General features: G+C 45.3%; 1 protein-coding gene across 3 annotated transcripts in view; it reads right to left on the reverse strand.

Moving 5' to 3' along the window:
* RNF216 (ring finger protein 216) overlaps positions 1 to 17,219 on the reverse strand; it is a 146,176-nt gene that overhangs the window by 17,862 nt on the left and 111,095 nt on the right. For all 3 annotated transcript variants that reach the window (XM_002916464.4, XM_002916465.4, XM_034669766.1), the window contains exons 14-15: positions 9,864 to 9,961; positions 1,042 to 1,264 (exon numbers count right to left, since the gene is read on the reverse strand). In XM_002916464.4, the coding sequence (XP_002916510.1) occupies positions 1,042 to 1,264; positions 9,864 to 9,961 (321 nt within the window). The remainder of the gene's footprint in view (positions 1 to 1,041; positions 1,265 to 9,863; positions 9,962 to 17,219) is intronic.

The following is a 17,219-nucleotide window of genomic DNA, read 5'->3' on the forward strand; positions in this document are numbered from 1 at the left end:
GACAGAGATAGAGACAGCCAGCGAGAGAGGGAACACAAGCAGGGGGAGTGGGAGAGGAAGAAGCAGGCTCATAGTGGAAGAGCCTGATGTGGGGCTCGATCCCGTAACGCCGGGATCACGCCCTGAGCCGAAGGCAGACGCTTAACCGCTGTGCCACCCAGGTGCCCCTATGTATTTCACTATTAAAGACATCCTAAGGACTGTTCTGAAATATGGGGTTTAAAAAAATCATTCTTCTAGTACTATTCTTTAATCTTAAATCAAGAATAGATATTTGATTTTATTACATCTTTTCCCATTTAAAGATATCATATGGTGAGTTATATTAATAAAACTCTTAATATTGAACCATCCCTGCATTTCTGGAACAATCTCACTTGGTTATAGTTTTTCTTTTTTTTTTCCCCCCAGATTTTTTTTTCATTTTAGAGAGAGAAAAATATTGAGCGGGGGAGGGGAGTAGAGAAAGAGAGAATCTCAAGCAGACTCCCTGCTGAGCACAGAGTCCCATGTGGGGCTTAATCTCATGATCTAGAGATCATGTCCTGAGCCGAAATCAAGATTCTGACACTCAACCGAGCCACCCCATCACTTGGTCATAGTTTCTATCTGCTGGTATTTTATTTAGAGAATTTAAAACCTATGTTATTAAGTTAGAAGGATCTATATTTTTTCTTTTTTAGGGTTATCTCTGTCACATTTTGGTATCAGCATTATGTTGGCTTTATACAAACGTATATAAAACCATCTTTCCTTGTCTATGCTCTGGGACTTATTTCAGATGGCACAGAAAAATTTTATGCTAAAGGATTTTATTCTAAATGCTTGAAAGAATTTGCCCATAGACTTTTTGTGCATGCTGCTTTCCTGAGGTAGCTTTCTGATTACTTTGTCATTTTTTCCCTGTGGTTACTGATCCATGTAATTTCCTATATTTTCATAAGTCACAATGTGTTATGTATAGGTAAAATCCCTTTCATTACGTCACCTTACCACTATATATTCCTCTACAAAGCAATAGGTAGCCATGCATTCACTTACGGTGGGGTCGGTCCAGAGAGAGCATCTTGAACACTCCTGGCAAGGCGCTCCCGGTGAGCGAGGATGCTGGCAGAAATGGTCATATCCACTGATAGATACTCGACAGAGGTAGCACATTTGGGCACCACAGCGGCAAGACATGCGGTTGCAGCCTTCAGATTTGATGAGGCCAGTCCCACACTTGTGGCATTTTCTAATGCGGGCTGCGGTCATTTTTTCTTCACTGAGAAAAGAACACATGAATGGAGACAGCAGGGAAGAAGACAAGGAAAGAAAAGTACTCTGGGCACTAAGTACGTCTTCCCAAGGGTGACTGCCTTAAGCCCTTTTGGTGACATCTCGAGAGTGAAAAGAACCTATGCTTTGGAGCTGAGAACTACATTCAGTTCATTAGTTGTATGACCGCGGATAAAGTACTCAACTGCTTGGAGACTTAGTTCCCTCATTTTTAAATTACAGAGACCCAACTTTTTTCATCATTTTTTTAAAAAAAAGATTTACTTATTTGAGAGAGAGAGCATGACCAAGAGAGCACAAGCAGAGGGATCAGCAGAGGGAGAGGGAGAAGCAGATTCCCCACTGAGCAGGGAGCCCCACGTGGGGCTCGATCCCAGGACCTCGGGACCACGACCCCGGGACCATGACCCAAGCCAAAGACAGCTGTCCAACTGACTGCGCCACCCAGGTGCTCCTCTTCATCATGCTTTGAGGATTATTACAGATAAGACAGAAAGTACGCTGGCACAGTGCCTGACACCTACCATTCAGAAAATGATTATTCTGTTTGTTATAGGAGTCCCTGTAGGCTTAAAACGGAGAGAAAAAAACTCAGGGTCTTCCTTAAGAATGTGTTTAATATACACAAAGCTGGCTAACAAAGAGCCAGTAAGCCTAAACCTTAGGTATACACTTTGGATTTTACCCATTTTTTTTTTTTTAAGAGGCGGGGGGGGTGGAGAGGGGAGGCTGGGAAGAGGGAGAGAGAGAATCCCAAGCAGGCTCCACATCCAGTGTGGAGCCCTATGCAGGGCTCGATCTCACGACCCTGAGGTCATGTCTTGAGCCAAAATCAAGAGCTGGACGCTTAACTGACTAAGCCACCCAGATGCCCCACCCCCACCTTGGATTTTAAATACTTAGTGTGGAGTGGGGAGACACAGTTGGGGACAATCCAACAGCCAGTTTATAACTTTTTCCTGTTGGCAGTCCCAACCTCCATGTCAAAATCCCACATTCCCAGACTCCCTTTTAGTGACGGTATTGGCTTGCCCTCAAGGAGGAGCTGGCCCTGGCCAATGGAAAGCTTGTAGGAAAGCTACTTGTTTCCAGAAGCACTTTAACTGATATGGAGGGGCAGATGACTAGAGCCAAAATGACACATCTTGGCTCTTTACCAAGAGCTGGCACTGCTGAGTTAGTTTCTTCTGCAGTGCACTGTTCTTAACTCTAAAATAATACTTGCTACCCTGGACTATAACTGTTTGTGTGTGTCTTCCTCTACTAAGCTGAGCTCCTCGAAGGTGTCAAAAAGCATGCCTATGGAGACTAGGGAAGGCAGGAATGACCCCAAAGGTGGAGAAGCACTGAAACTGGGACTTAACTCAGTGCTCTGAGCACTTCTCTTCCTTCCAGGCAGGAACCCAGAGTGGTGGCCAGAGAAGTGCTTCCCTGTAAAGACTCTCAACAGTCTGGGGATGAGTTCTGACCTGCAGGCTCTTCCCTCACACTGAGAAACAGCTTCTTCCTCCCACGGCTCCCAGGGTTTCTGCTAAGTAAGGGAAGCCAGGTGAGTCTAAGGTCAGCCAAGTGTTTTTAATTACTGATATTTAGAAGACTGTTGCAGTTTGCTTCTTAGAAGCTAGATCATGTGCTTAAAAATAGAAAAATGAACTAGGAAAATTGGCTGCTATTCATTTAGGCCTAACTTTTGAATGGTCCAAAATGCAGGAAGGCTCTGGCTTGAAAAGAATTTAAACCCAGTTCAAGTTACAGAAGAACAAATGAGTTCTAAGTTTTGCTGAATAGGAAACATCATCAAGGAGACAAAGTTTAAATAAAGTGAATCTGTTATTGTCAACTTAATAATATAGCACACATGTTCATGATTCGGTTACTCAGCAACTGTGAAGACACTTCTCAATACTCCCTGTTAAGACTTATAAGGTTCTGATGTAAAAGTTTCCAATATGAAAACCTGTGTCCAAGACACAACTGCAGTTTTCTATAGCACAAGCTTTCTGTGAAGAGCATCTTCAAGACTGATGTGTGGCTTTAAGCTGTCATGCTCTGGGGGCCTGGGGCTGGCTCTTTCCCTGGGTAGCTGCTATGGCTATAGTGTGGGAGAGAAGTGGATGAAAAGAACCAAGGTTGGGACGCCTGGGTGCCTCAATCAGCGAAGTGTCCAATTCTTGCTCTTGGCTCAGGTCTCCATCTCATAGTCATGAGTTTGAGCCTTGCACTGGGCTCCATGCCCAGCATGGAGCCTGCTTAAAAAAAAAAACACCAAGGTTACGGAGTCCTTTCCCAAAGGCTTGGGAAGAGGGTGAATTTATTTGCTTGCTCTGTTCCACCAAGCTGTCAGTCACCAAAGTAATAATGGATATGGGAAGGGAGACAAGGCAGTCCTAGGTGAATGGAGAAATATATAGAGTGCCCACCACTCAACATTGCTCTGAAGTTCATACAGATGTTCAACACTACATGAATATCCACTCAAGGCCTCATTTTTGCACTCATACGACGAGTACTAGGCAGGGCTAGAATGACTCTGTACCAAAAAAAAGACTGCTTTCATGGACTGTGGTGACCACCTATCCAGTTAACAAAAAGTGCAAAATGGAATGAGGAGAAATCAGTTGATTCTTTTGGGAGAAAACTGAATTGGGAACTAGATTCTAAACTAGGCAGGAAGCAAACAGCCCACAGGATGTGTTTCTGGGCAGGACAGGAAGAGAAGCCTGAACTGCAGCTGTGTCTCCTGACCTTGTGTTCAAACAGGAAGGTTCAATCCTTCCCCTACATAACCCATCTAGACCTTAGAGCTCCATGAGTATTTGTTCTCACCACTTTTAAGTATGTTGGGAATTTCTGTTTGGGAGCACTCTTCATTTTTTGTGGCATACACTATTCAAAAAGTTAGATGGCTTTCCTTTGTGAATGTTTTTTATTTTTATTTTTTATTTTTTTACTGTGGTAAAATGTACATAAAAATTCTGTTTTAGGGACAACTGGGTGGCTCAGTCAGTAAGTCTCTGCCTTCAGCTCAGATCATGATCCCAGGGTTCTGGGATCAAGTCCCACATCGGGCTCCCTGCTCAGCAGGAAGCCTGCTTCTCCCTCTCCCTGCCGCTCCCCCTGCTTCTGCTCTCTTGCTGTCAAATCACTGCTATCTAGTTCTAGAACATTTTTATCACCCTCAAAGAAAACTCCACACCTATTAAGCAGTCACTCTCCACACTCCCCTTTCCGCCGCAACCCCTAATGTGCCTTCTGTCTCTAATGGACTTGTCTATTCTTTTTTTTTTTTTTTTTAAGATTTTATTTATTCATTCGACAGAGACAGAGACAGCCAGCGAGAGAGGGAACACAAGCAAGGGGGAGTGGGAGAGGAAGAAGCAGGCTCACAGCGGAGGAGCCTGATGTGGGGCTCGATCCCACAACGCCGGGATCACGCCCTGAGTCGAAGGCAGACGCCCAACCGCTGTGCCACCCAGGCGCCCCTGGACTTGTCTATTCTTTACACAGGCAATCATCCACATGCCTACGGACCTTTCATATAAATGGAACCACATGAGCTGTGGCATCCTGGGTCTGGCCCCTCTCACTGAGCAGGTCTCCGAGGTTCGTCCGTGCTGTAGGATGGACCTTCGTTTTCTTTTTATGGCTGAATAATATGCCATTCTGCAGGATACTGAACTTTGTTTACCCTTCATCAGTTGAAGGACACCTGGGTTGCTTCCTTCTTTGGTTATTGTGAATAATGCTGCTAGGAACATTCATGCACAAGTTTTTGTTGGAATCCCTGTCTCATCTCATATCAGTTATTATGCTGTATTTTATGATTCAGCAACAGTAAACAGCTTATAATCCCCTGTGTGTACCCTGCTGTTTCCTATTTTTCACACTTGGCAACTGGCAGAGAGCCAGGAAGTAAGGAGTATATGGTGGGGAAAGGAAGTGAAGGCCTTGGAGGACCCCCTCTCTACGAAAATACCAGATTCCTCTGACATCTTTGAGATCGGTCCCAAAGTCAAAGACTTCAAAGGCGCAGGAGTGCTGATTCTCAACACATCTCCTTTTACTTGTTTTACCTGTACAGAGAGTGGGTCTTAGAGAACATTACTGTACTGTATGTTCTGTATGGAGAATGTGCATTACTTTAAGCCTGCAGGTGGGGCTGACTCCACCTGCAGCTGCTGTTCCAGATGTCTTTTTACCAGGGCAAATAAACACAGCCTCTGGCAACTCGTATGCAGCTTCTGATCTGGAACATGCTTTCTCTGTCCAATACACAGAGAACACCAGAAGCAGGTGACAAGGACCTTGATCATCTATTGTCCAAAAGGGCAATATGCTGGTCTACTATTAAAATGACATGCAGATAGAACCGGGGTGCATAAAAGTAGCAGGTACTCTAGGATACAGTAATATGGTATATGCATGCCAGAAGATGGGAGATAAATCCCTTGGAAATACAGAGATCTGTAATCTCTATGACGCTCTGGTGGTGTGGAGGTCAGGCGTGTGTATGAGGCTACTCCGTCCAAAGTTGAGCACATGTTACTGTATCTTCTATCCCCTACCATGAAGAAAGAAGTCAGACATTTGGGAGGCCTTTCTGGATTTTGTTTTTAACATAAGATCACACTTGGATGTGCCAATCTGTTCCATTTACTGCTGATACGAAAGGCTGCCAGGTTTAATTAGGGCCCAGACCAAGAGCCTGAATGGCGCTGGTGGCAGGAACTGACAGGACAATCAGGATGGAAGTTCTGCTTCCAAAAGTAACCAACTCTTCTCCTGCTGAGAAACATCTCCTGATCCGTGACCAAGTCTTGGAGCAGTCCAATGGCTGACCACGGGGCATGGAGAACCAGTTTATAGAGCTTCACAGTACTCCATCACCAACTGTGAGTATAATACATATAACCTGAAGGAGCCCTAAATGCAAGAAGTTACCTGTTTAAGTGCTTGTGTCATGTCTGTAAATCAGGGCCTTCTGCTTCAACCAACCAACCAACCAACCAACCATGAATGTTTACGGGAGATTTCGGTGGCAAGAATCATTCTGGGCACTTGGGCAGTTTCATCTTCATAATACGTAGATACGAGTATGCTCTGTACTTAACAGATGAAGAAACTGAGGCAAAGAATGACTAAAAAATGTGTTCAAGGTTCTTAACTACAGCTATCCATAGAGATCACTCAATAAATCTGTACTGACTTTATCAGTAAGACATCCTTCTTAGGGGCAGAACAAAGGCTCAGGGGGCAAGAAAAGAAAACCTCTGCTTCTCCCAATCCAAACCAGACAAAACTTGTCCACAGTAACAAGAGCAAATTTTTTTGGGCAATGGTTCATCAAATGGCTGAAAGACAACTCCAAATGACAAATTTAGAGTGTTCTTGCAATAGCTCAAGTGCTAGACTAAGTATATTGCCTGACAAGATGAATACTTTGAAGAAAGAGTAATTTTGGACATGGCCATCACTTTAAGGCCATGCCACTGGGCAGCTGGTGGCCACTCTAAATCATAAAGGCTGGCTGCTAGGGGTAAGCCTAGATTTGAGGAAGTAACGCTAGACTTTTCTAGTTGGAGTGACATGTGTGATTACTACGTATGTCATTGATTGTTGCCATAAACTTAATCACATCCACAAGGTCCCTTCGCCATGTCAGGTAAAGATATTCACAGGTTCTGGGGATTAGGCCATTCTGCCCACCACAGTCTGCCCTCCAGCCTCTAGATTCATACCCACCCTACACCCCTACAGTCGTCTCAGCCCAGGACCCCAAAGGTCTCAATCACCATGGTGTCAGCTCTGAGTCCCAAATGTCACCATCTAAATCAAGTACAGGTGAAGACTCTGGATATGACCACTCTGGGACATACTTCCTCTCCAAAAAGGGAAAAAATGGAAAGAAAAAAAGGAGTCATCACTTATAATCAATTTAGAAATCCAGCTGGGCAAACTCCCTTATATTTCAGATCTGAGAATACTCTGTGGTCAAGGTGCTACTGAGCACACCTTCCTTTTCTCAAGAAAGGTAGCATGTTTGCAGCTGAGCAGTTTTTAGTCAACCCGCTTCCTTCCTCTAGAGTTCTGGGCATCTGGTGGACTTCTTTCCTTCCACACACACTGCATCTCTCAGTCCAAGCTGGCAGTGTTTCTGTTGACATGAGCATTCTCATCCACAGCTAGTGCCTAGACAAGCCCATCTCTACTTTTGGGCTTCTCCTGAGATGGCCGAGGGGTGATGCCTGAGTTTCCTAGAGGCTCCCTCGTCTGACTGAAGGGGTCTGAAGGGTTCCCCCTTGACCTCCTCAGAGCCTTTAGCTGACTGAAGACTTTGACATCTGGAACACATCCTTGGTCTTCTAAGAGAATGCTTTTCCTGACAGCTTAAGTCTTAATTTTGGAGTCTTTTGTCACCTGGGCGGGATGGGAGTTTCAGAAACAACAAAATCCTGTTTCTGCGCCTCAATCTTTCCTTCCGCTCGCACTTTCCTCTCTCCAGCGCTCAGCCCACAAGTTTCCTCAGCTACATGTCCAGACCCATCACCTACATCTTCTGCTTCCTGCACGACTGCAGACGAACCAGCTAAGCTTCCCGCCACCAAAACGAGAACACGCTCTGCACTTACTTCTGAGGCCTCATCGGCAGACCTTTACGGCCACAGCTCCACGAGCAATCTATTCGTGGGGATTCTAGTATTCTCCAAGGCAATTTCGGCTTTGCCCATAATGCTCCTCACCTGCTTCTGAGCCCGCAAGGGGAAGGTTTCTAAAATCCCTACTTCCACTAGTTCAAGGCAATCTAGGCTTTTTTCTACCATGTTTTCCAAAATTGCTCCACCCTCTACCCAAATCCAAACCTACTTCCACATTTCTAGGTATTTGTTACAGCAGCACCCCACTTCTGGCCCCCAAATCTGTGTTAGTTTCCTACTGCTGCTGTAGCAGACAACAATTTTATTAGCTTAATGTAATACAAGTGACCTACCTAATCTGTAGGTCAGAAATTCAACACAGGTCTCCTCAGAGAAGAATCAAGGTGTCATTGGGCTATGTCACCTACTCTGGGGGAGAGACTCTGTTTGTTACTCCTGCAGGCTGTCAGTAGAATTCATTCTTTGGGGCTGTGGGACTGAGATCCCTGTTTTCTTACTGGCTGGCAACTGAAGGTTGCTCCTTGTTTCTAGAAACGGCCACATTCCATGGCTCACAGCCTTCTTCCTCCATCTCCAAAGCCAGCAGCAGGGGGTGGAGTCCTCACGTCATTCTGGGTCTGTCCATCACTACACCTCTATCTGATCATAGAAAGGCTCTCTGCTTTTAAGGAGTGATGTGATTAGACTGGGCTCACCTGGATAATCCAGGATCATCCGTCCACCTCAAGGGCCATAACCTTAATCACATCTGGAAAGCCCTTTGGCCATATAAGGTAACAGGCTCACAGGTTCCAGAGATTAGGGCAGAGACATCTTTGGGGGTCATTAGTCTGCCTACCAAATTTGTGGTAAAGAACAGTGGGGAAACCATTTGCTTAGATTTAAAACCCTGCTATGCCACTTACTACCTGCAGGATCAGGTGCAAGTTTCTTGGGCTCTATGCCTGTTGTATTGTTTTGTAAAACGAGGATAATTGTACCTACTTGTGGTGCACACTGGAAGACTGTTAACTGCCCCTAATAGTCACTTCCCACTTCATTCTCTTAGTAACGAAACCTACTTCTCACTCTTCGAATTTAAGCTGGACATAAAATCACCCAGATAGAGATTACATATGGTGTCTGCCTTGAAGCTAGGTTGTGGCCACATGACTCAGTCTAGACCAATAGGGTAGGAGAAATCATACACACACATATACATGCACGCACGCACCCTGCTTACAACTTAAAAGCTGCCTGGCTGGCAGCTTGTCTCTTTCTCCGTTTCTATGGGCTGGAGTGTAAATGTGGCTACAGCGCAGTCACCATCATGTAGATGAGAACACCACCTCAGGGAATGGTGAAGCAATGTGATAAAGGAACCTGGTCTCTGAATGACCTCATGGGAAAGCTCTGCCTGGTAAGGCTGGGCTATTACAGGAGAAAGAAATGGGCTTCTGTATTATTTAAGCCAATGTATTTAATAAGTTAATATTTGTAAAGTGCTCAGCCACACAGGGAGTGCTAAACAGTAATGGTGCTTATTATTACTGATTGCATTATTCTGCATTCTGGAGGCTATAATTCTGCTTAATGTCTCAGGCCACCAGTATCCTTTAGGAAACATGGATATAAGCAACATTAGTGCAATCTAATCTAGTTAAAATGTGTGATTTGCTTATTCGTTCAGATCATAAGGGGAAGAGGAACTAACATTTACTGAATTCGCATGTGCCAGGCACTGACTGTATTATATCAGACTCCAGGACCTGCTCTATGAGGCCAAAGAGATAAGGAAACAGAAGGGGTTAGGGTCACTTCCTGAGGTCACTCTAGATCGGGGATGCCCGAGAACTTGTCCTTCCCACAACATTCACTGCTTCCCTGGCCAAACGGCAGGCTAACAGGGGAGCTAAGAACCAGTCACAAGCCCTGAATGAGGTTACTCACATGGAGGTTCGGTACTTGATGTCATCTTTCTCTGCCAGCTCTTCACAGGTGAGGCCATTGTGCTCTTTCCAGAGTCCCTGACACTTCCTACAGGTTTCCTGGGGATAGAGGAGAGACACAAAGACAGCTCCTGGTGAGGAGACATCATACAATTTTTTGTTCAACAATAAGAAATGCGGAACAGGCTTCATGTGGCTTGAGTTTTTTCTGATGATGGCTCTCCCTTTCAGCAGGGATATTTCTAAAGACAGCTCTCAAGAGAAAAGATAAGAATCATGAGAAGAAAGCATGGGGGGAAATTTCTTCTCCTTAGGGCAAAAAAAAAAAAAAAAAAGTGTTGCCCCATCACCCAATTGGTAAAAGGCCATCTAAAATACCAGGAGCCACCTGAAAAAAACCCATAAAACACAGCAGACAGACATGTGATCTTGAGTTTTTCTTTTTTAAAGATTTTATTTATCCATTTGAAAGAGAGCGTGAGCAGAGGGAAAGGGAGAAGCCGACTCCCCCCTAAGCACAGAGCCCTCTGTGGGGCTCGATCCTAGGACCCTGATATCATCACCTGAGCTGAAGGCAGACGCTTAACTGAGTGAGCTATCCAGGCGTCCCTGATCTTGGGTTTTAAAAATGAAATACTGTAAGCCACTTGAGGGTAGGCTCTGTTTGGATCTCACTGATTTCTGTCATCCCCGTGCCCAGTGTTGGTCAGGCATAGATTTCATCTGTTGAACTGAAGAATGGTCTAGATTAGGATCACTAGGGGTCCTTACAGGAGACACCCCCGAGTCATCCCTTACTCATAAACACAGGTATCAACCTAAGCAGCTTAACCTCATTTATAAACATAAATTTTTAAAAAGATTTATTTATTTGAGAGAGAGAGAGGGAGAGAAAGAGAGCAGGCGGGTGCATGAGAGGGAGAGAAAAACTCAAGCAGACTCCTTGCCAAGCCTGACATGGGGCTTGATCTCATGACCCTGAGGATCAGGACTTGAGCTGAAACCAAGCGTTGGACGTTTAACCAACTGTGCCACCCAGGTGGCATATCTATAAAGATGAATTTAAAAAAAAAATTACTACTTTTTATTCCAGAAGCTTTCCTACTTTACGAAATTTATATGTGTCAGGAACTGTTTCACATCTGTAACAAGAATTTAAAGAAACATTAACCCAGTTAAATTTCCGTAAGTGGAAATTACAACCTTAATAAGTACAATGAAGGAAAAGTTGGGTGTCGTCAGCTTTAACTGGGAACCTGATCTAGTTTGGGGAGGGGAACGGTGAAGGCTTGAGGAAGTGGAGTCTGAGTTCTGAAAGATGAGTCAAAGATAGCGAAAGAATAGCATTCCAGACAGAGGAAAAGAAAGAGAAAACTCTGGCAGATGAAGCTGGGCAAGTCTGGTTCCTGCGCTGGAGTGCAAAGTGAAAACAGGCCTGGTAAAGCCTGCAGGGACCAGGCAACGTGGATGCGACCATCAGCCTGGCCTTTGTCTTAAGAGTGCCAGGAAGGCCTCAAGAGGTGTCAAGCATGGAAGCACCATGATCAGGTATGTGGTTTAAAAGATCACTGTGTGTGGACAACAGCCTGGAGGGAGCAAAGAATGGACATGCCAAAGACAGCCAGGAAGCTGGTAAAGTCACCCAGTAGAGAGACTGAGAAGGCACAGACCAGGGAGGTAGGTGAGGGCAAGAAGGAAAGTTCAATGCCTGGAGAGAAACTCAGGAAGGTGTCAAGGATGGGATTTCTTGGGTTTCTGGTTCGTGCAACCCAAGACACAGATGGAGCTTGGCAACAGTGGAAAGTCTGGCCAGTCTACCTGTGGGACAGCACTGGCGATGTCTGGCAGTGAGCTTGGTTATCACTGTTTAGCATTTGGGAGTGGCCGGGTTAGGGGTCGCCGGGAGACGTACTAGATTATATCCTGACGTCAATTCTAGAAACACTCCCATCGGTGTACTTGCCACTTATTGAACTTTCTCGACATATACTACTGAGATGACTCAGCAAGGCACAGAATGGTATGTATGGTATAGACGCTACCATTTCTACAGAACAAAGGTGGCGGTGGTGGTGGTGGTGGAGAATACGGCGACCTATAAAGCCAACCTGAAAAGTTACCTAAGAAACTGGTAGTGCTGATTGTCCTGAGTGGCTGGAAGGCAGGGGTGAGACTTCTTACTGCAGGCTTTTTTCATCTTTTGAATCTTATACTATATAAACGTACTATCTAATTAAAAAATAAATAACATTATAGAGAAGTGAAGCGGACTGCTTGGGGAGCTGAGAACCCGAGCAATCCTTTGGTGGATGTTGTAAACAGGCTTCGGTCAGTGGAATGAGGTGGGTAAGGGTAGAGATGAGCCATTAGGAATTTGGCATTATACACCACTGCTTCCAAGGGATGCGATGTTCTTTGGTCCCCTACCTATATTCCCCGCCAGGGAACAGAGGCTGTATCAGTAGTGACTTAATTATTACACACCAAAATGTAAAGCAGTCCCAAACCTGTTTTTAAAAGACTTTTGTGCTTGACTATTCCGGGAACATGGAGGATAAACAACAGCTGGAGAATAGATGAGCTGGTATCTAGATCCTAACCTTTAAACAATACTAACCTAGCCACCCACCAGGAGTAACAGCTTGACAACAATGCACAGCATTTAGACAGCGCTTTTTCAGCGTTTCTGGTGATGCAGTTATTAATTCATGGGACCTTCTTCATAAGGAAGAACCCATTTTCAAAGCGACACAGAATCTGTGACAACAAGATGGCCTGGCCAAATGGAGTCAGTTGTGAGCAAGAGGTCAGAGGACGCCACCACTCACTTCCAAAATCACAGCAGTTCTCTGGCAAATCCAGGGGTGGATTTTCAGCCATGGTGTTTCTCACTGAAGGGCCCAGGGGTCCCAGAGAATAAAACGGAAATGTCTTTTGAAGAGACTAACTAGCTAAACACTAAAACCCACAATTAAAATAAGGCAGGAGAATAGCAATCTGGGTAAATTTAACATTTGGAGCTTTCTGTGTTGTTCCTTTAAAATGTACCCTTCTCTTGTAAACACAGTGTGTATTTCTCTGAATTGTAATTCTCTCAAGTACAGCTAGGCTTTGTTTCTCGACTCAACAAATGCTTTAACAACATTAGGCAGAAGAAACGTTCTTGAACATTTCTAACACAAAGATAATTACATTCTTACAAGTGAGGTTAATGAGAAGGTCCCAAGGACCATTTTGGATGGCAGAGTACACTCTGCATGCAGCTTCAAAACACCCAGCACAAGCATATCCCGGCTATCAGATCTGATCAGCACAAGAACTGCTATGGGTCTGGGTTCTTCAAGGCAAAAGAGATTTCTGGTTAAGTTTTATGCTGCCCCTTCAGTCCTCAAGATGCATCAAGATGTTCGGACTACTCACTGAGGTCTCAGCTTTGCAATGTAAAGAAAACACGCCATAGCCTCCCTTCACCCACTTTCTGCTGCTTAAATACTGTTTTATGGGCAAGACAGAAGATTAAGCTCGGTTTCAGATGACCCTGTCAGAGAGCTGAGAGTTCTTCATTAAACAGCTTCCTCAAAGACCAGCAAACACCGCCCTGGTCATCACCTTGTCTACGCATAGCTGAGCTTCCTGTGCTGGAAAAGAACCCAAGAGAAGATGAGACCAAGAGTCCAAGTCACCAGACTTTGTCCTCCTTGCTCGCCACCCCTCCAGGCCTACTCTGAAGTTGCTTGGCTCTCTGTGCACCCTGTATCTTACCTGCTGGACTTCCAGCCTTGTCTAGGAAGCGAAAATAGTAGAAACTGCTCACTTATTTTTAAATGGCTCCTCCAGAGAAACTTCTAGATCCACTCTTCACCGTAGAGAAGCTGATGACCTAGATATGGGGCATGAGCTGCGGCCGATTCAAACAGAATCTCCGAAGCTCAAGCGCTCTGCTTTGCTATCTCAGGCACTCCAAAAACGGTGGGGTTGTAGATCCCCAAACCCAAAGTCAAAAGATGAGGCCCAGGTACCTGTCTCTTCACAAATGCTTAGCAAACTCCAGAAGCCACAAGGCCATGTGCATTCAGACCACACATGTCTCTCAGTTGTCAAGGTCACTGTTTCTTCCCCATCTCCAGGTCCAAATGACACACGGACACCAACTTAGTCCAGCAAGAGACTGATTTCAAGACAGGAAAAAAGACCAGGAGACCAATGCTGAAACCCCTGAGAATCAATAAAACTGGGCAAACTTAAAGCTCAGCAGAATCAGGGCCTTTCCTTCCTTTAAGGAAATCCAAGAACTTCTATTTTTCCCAGGGTAAGGGTGCACACAGTCCTTAAGGAAGTCACGTAAGTGAGGAGCCCACATGGAACACAGTGGAGTTAAATGTAACGTAAGAAAGACAACAAAGAAGAGGGGGAGGAGCTAAGTCAGACGAGTTCTTTGAGGAGTTCGCATCTTCATGGGACTGAATAAAACAAATATCACGAGTGATGAGAACACCCAGGCAACCAACACAGTACTCCTCCCATCAGGACTGAGATCTCTTTGGGAAGTGCCTTCCCCAGCTACAACAGCCATCAGAGCCAAGTATCTAAAATGCGGAACCAGACTGCCAAACATCTCAACAATGAAATGAAGCACACTTAATGTCATATGCTGTGTGAGATGCCGGGGATAGCAATAAGCAAGTTTGGGGCAGCTGGGTGGCTCAGTCATTAAGCGTCTGCCTTCAGCCCAGGGCGTGATCCCAGGGTCCTGGGATCGAGCCCCACATCAGGCTCCCCTGCTCCGCTGGGAGCCTGCTTCTTCGTCTCCCACTCCCCCTGCTTGTTGTGTTCCCTCTCTTGCTAGCTGTCTCTCTGTGTCAAATAAATAAATAAAATCTTAAAAAAAAAAAAAAAAGCAATAAGCAAGTTAGACTCAGTTTCTATTTTTTCTTTCTTCTTTTCTTTTTTAAAGTAAGCCCTATGCCCAATGTGGGGCTCAAACTCACAATCCTGAGATTAAGAGTCATGTGATCTACTGAGCTAGCCATGCACCCTGCTACCTTTTTTCCCCCAAAGATGTTATTTATTTGAGAGAGAGAGAGAGAGAGAGAGAGAGAGAGGGAGGGAGGGATCATATGAGTGAAGGGGGGGAGGAGCAGAGGGAGAGGGACAAGTAGACTCTGTGCTGAGTGTGGAACCTGATGCAGGGCTTGATCCCATGACTGAGATCACGATCTGAGCCAAAATCAAGACTCAGACGCTCAACTCACTGAGCCACGCAGGCGCCCCCGCTCTCTGTAATACCCCCTTGAAGTGTATGTTTCAGTGAAGAAGAGAAATATGAAACAAACAGGACACAGCTACAACAGCAAGGGGAACATCTCGGACGAATAGCACTAGGTGCTGTTAGGGGCAAAATAGCAGTTACATTAGCTTGCAGACCAAGAAAGCTTTTTTGAGGATGTGACAGGGAAGCAGAGCCCTGAAGGGTGTGCAAAGGTAGCCAGCTATGGCGGAAAGGTGTTCCAGGCAGAGGGAAGAGGGTGTGTGAAGGCTTTGAAGCAGGAGAGGACCTGTCTCATTGGAGGAGCACAGAGGAAGTTGGTTCGGCTGGAGCTCAAGGGGCAGGGCTTGGAGTGGCCTGTGAATCCTGCTTCCTGCCATTTCCTGCTGCAGGCACTGAGGGTGGAAGGAAGAGTCTGGAAAGCCAGGGCGTGGGTGGGAAATGCAATGATCTGATTTACATTTACAAAGATCTTGCTGTTTACGCAAGCAGGGAATGGCTCCTGATGGTAGAGACCAGATTGTAGGACCTTACAGCAATCTCCTCACTAAAATTCAGGCCAAGTAAATAACTTCTAGGGGAACAAGCCCTAGAGTCTGGATTTGATTCTTGGCCAGACTTTCTTCATAGCCCTCCACCAACAAGGCTATGACCTAATTCCTGAACCAGGCTGTGCCAACACTGAGCCTGGCAGGGGTAAGGCCGGCCTGTGACTGGAGAAATGGCAATGGGCCTATCTTTTCTTGTTAGGAATAAGAGAACCACTTTTCCAACATGGCTTCAGAAAGGGGCTTTATTTGGAAAAGCAGATAGACAGATTTCCAGTTTTGGCTCTTTAGAGGAGTTTCCCACTGAAATGTTTATACGTAAGGGAGCATCATTAAAAAAATTTTTTTTTTAAATTTTATTCCCAAGTTTTTTCTTAAAGTTAGTTAACATACAGTGTAGTACTGATTTCAGGAGAAAATTTAGTGATTCATCACTTACATACAATACCCAGTGCTCATCATAACAAGTGCCCTTCTTAATGGCCATTACCCATTTGGCCACCTCCACCCACCTCCCCAAAATTTTATTTTAATCAATCTCTACACCCAACCTGGGGCTCAAACCCATAACCCTGAGAGCAAGAGTCACATGCACCACCAACTGAGTCAGCCAGGTGCTCAGGAAGGGAGCTCTTTTTTCTCTTTTTAAAGAAGCTTTAGGGGCGCCTGAGTGGGTCAGCTCGTTAAGCAACTGCCTTCACTCAGGTCAACATCCTGGAGTCCCGGGATCGAGTCCTGCATCAGGCTCCCTGCTCAGCGGGGAGTCTGCTCCTCCCCCTGACTCTCCCCCCTCTAACGCCTCTCTCTCAAATAAATAAATAAAATCTTAAAAAAAAAAAAAAAGATTTGTTTATTTGAGAAATACAAAGAAGAGAGAGCACGCACTAGCAGGAGGGGGAGGGGCAGGGAGGAGGAAAGAATCGTAAGCAGACGCTGTGCTGAGTGAGGAGCCCAACACAGGGCTTGATCTCATGACCCTGAGATCATGACCTGAGCCAAAACCAAGAATCAGACGCTTAACCAACGGGGCCACCCGGACGCCCCAGGAAGGGAGCATCTCTAACATGCGTCTTGAACTCACACATCCCTCCTGCTACCCCACAGCACTAACTCAACGTTCCAAACCTATACGTCTTCCTCTGCGCAGTGCTTTACACACACAGCTCTTTCCATCTTCACACTAACTGTACAAGGAAGTACTGGACCATTATTATCTCCATTCTTTTTTAAAATTTAAACTTATTTTTATTTTTTGAGGGGGGAGGGGTAGGGGAGAGGGAGAGAGGGAATTGAGACGTGGGGCTCAATCTCACAACACTGAGATCATGACCTGAGCCAACACTTCACCGACTGAGTCATCCAGGCACCCCTTCATTCTTTTTTAAAAAGTAAACGAGAAAAGGGAGGCTCAGAGAGGCAAATTAACTTAAGGCCATGAAGCTATGGACTCAGTCTGCTTGATTCCAAATCCACTTGCTCTTTCCACTGTGTTCTCACTGCTTGCCAGCATGGCGTTTGCTAGCAAGAACAGGTCATTGTTTAC

The sequence above is a fragment of the Ailuropoda melanoleuca genome, chromosome 10, assembly GCF_002007445.2.
Source record: "Ailuropoda melanoleuca isolate Jingjing chromosome 10, ASM200744v2, whole genome shotgun sequence".
Lineage (NCBI taxonomy): Eukaryota > Metazoa > Chordata > Mammalia > Carnivora > Ursidae > Ailuropoda > Ailuropoda melanoleuca.